Source organism: Aplysia californica, unplaced genomic scaffold (genome assembly GCF_000002075.1).
Source record: "Aplysia californica isolate F4 #8 unplaced genomic scaffold, AplCal3.0 scaffold01539, whole genome shotgun sequence".
NCBI classification, from domain to species: domain Eukaryota; kingdom Metazoa; phylum Mollusca; class Gastropoda; order Aplysiida; family Aplysiidae; genus Aplysia; species Aplysia californica.
In genome coordinates, this window is record NW_004798809.1 from 10,620 (window position 1) to 12,526 (window position 1,907).

Below are 1,907 nucleotides of genomic sequence, written 5' to 3' on the forward strand. Positions count from 1 at the left end.
AAAATTTCCTACCAACTAAAAATATTAGGTGTGTCCCGCGCTCTCATATGACCTATGCAGTTGCGAGCGCCGTAAATCACTTTACAAAACAGAACTCTTATTTTGGAGCGATGACTACCTTGTATACTTTATAGTTGTTGTTTTTTTTAATCAACTCGTATTTTGGACCTTCAGTTGTTGTTATATGTGTTGTGCTATTGCTTTACATTTTATGCCAGCCAATCATCGTCTTGCAAAAATAAAAAGAGGGGTGCGGGGTGTCCGCTAAAAAAAGAGTTCGGGGCAAATGTTTTAAAGCAACCACACAAATCAATTATTCGTGATTGCCGTTTGTGAAGACGTCACAGAGCCAAGCAGAAAACTGTGTAAGAGAACACAGGTCAGGAGTGAACGAAATGAAATAAAAATCAATATCAAAAGCATTTGTACTTGGAACGAACGAGAAAGACCGAAAACCATACTATGTGTATGCGATTGGGGGAGAGGGGGGAGGAGGGGGAGAGGAGGGGAGGAGGGAGGGGTATGAAAGAAAAAGCGGACGGGGATGAGCCGCAAGTGTAGATCGATGGGGACACTCATGAGCCCCAGAGTGAATGATTCTTGAGGTGGAATTTTTTTGTAAACCCCAAAGCAAGTAAAGGCTTAAATAAAGCCCAAGGGGTAAAAACATAAAATTTGTACTTTCTTATCATCTGACTTTTCTACACTTCTCCTGCTTTCAACAAAGGCAAGAACCTTTCAGTCAAGGTAACCTACCAGGAGAACAATTAATCCATATTAAACGTTGTCATTCGAGTTGCCTAAACTGCTTCTAATTGGGTTATAGCCAATTAAATGTTTTTTTTACTTGATCATGCAAGCATTTCAGAAACATGTCACGGATACAATCCCCTCCCCCCTTTTTTTATAAGAAAGAAAGAAAGAAACAAAAGAAAGAAACAAAAAAAAAAGAAACAAGAAATGTCCGTATAATGCAAATATTGTATGGAGAATCACGTCACCTGTCTGCAGTTCATTGACATTAGGGGTAGGGTCAGACCGCACCAAGTAGAAGAAGAGCATTTTTTCGTTTGCTCTACATTTATCGTCCACAAAGTAACCGTTGTCGATATATTTACTGCCTTTTATTTTTTTTAAACGACTGTTTAGTTTGCGCTGCATTCGTCCACAAAGTTGTCTTTCTTCGTAATTCTTAGCCTAAATAAATTTTTTAAACAACATTGCTTGTTATTTGTTCGGAAATCTAACACCGACTCGAGGTATTTGGAGTTGTTTATACAGGTACTTTTTTTCTCTGCTCGGGCCGTGAATGTCGAGATGGGTAGGTCTACCTCAGCAAGTAGCTTAAGAAACGCGTTAGTTGCATAACAGTGCATTGTTAATACAATTTTTTTTAGATGGAGAAAAGGATGAAGGACATGAAATTGGTTAGTCTTCTAATTCAATTTAAACAAATTTGAAAAAAACCCAGAATCAACATATTTTCTGGTTTTTGGGCTGTATCTTGGTTTATGACTGTGCGCTTTCTGACCATTTTTTCGCAGACCACCACATAATGTTCATTTATACTCTATTGTTTATCTCTAAACGATTTTTTGCAAGGACACCATATTACTGAAGATTACTTTGAGAGACAAACTCATGAATAGGTCTAAAGACCCAGACCTCTGAAAATTGCCACAATACCAGTCCGATAAGTAAAAGATTAGCCGAGAAGTTATATAACATATTTATGCACCTGCTTGAGGTTTGTGATAACTGTTTAAAACACCATTTAATAAAAGCGCTACTACATAGCGGGGTTCAATCTTATTGTTTGTTTGTTTAGTATAGGGTTTTACGGCGCTCGCAACTGCATAAGGTCATATGAGCGCGCGGGACACACCTAATACTTTTTCGTTGGTAGG

The 1,907-nt window shown here is 38.2% G+C and overlaps 1 protein-coding gene across 1 annotated transcript in view; it reads right to left on the reverse strand.

The window, feature by feature from the left end:
* The window catches only part of LOC101864120 (sodium/myo-inositol cotransporter), a gene marked incomplete at its 3' end in the record, with an annotated part of 38,808 nt that overhangs the window by 7,132 nt on the left and 29,769 nt on the right, over positions 1-1,907 (reverse strand). The window contains exon 11 of the mRNA XM_035973620.1: positions 541-599. Within this exon, the coding sequence (XP_035829513.1) occupies positions 541-599 (59 nt within the window). The remainder of the gene's footprint in view (positions 1-540; positions 600-1,907) is intronic.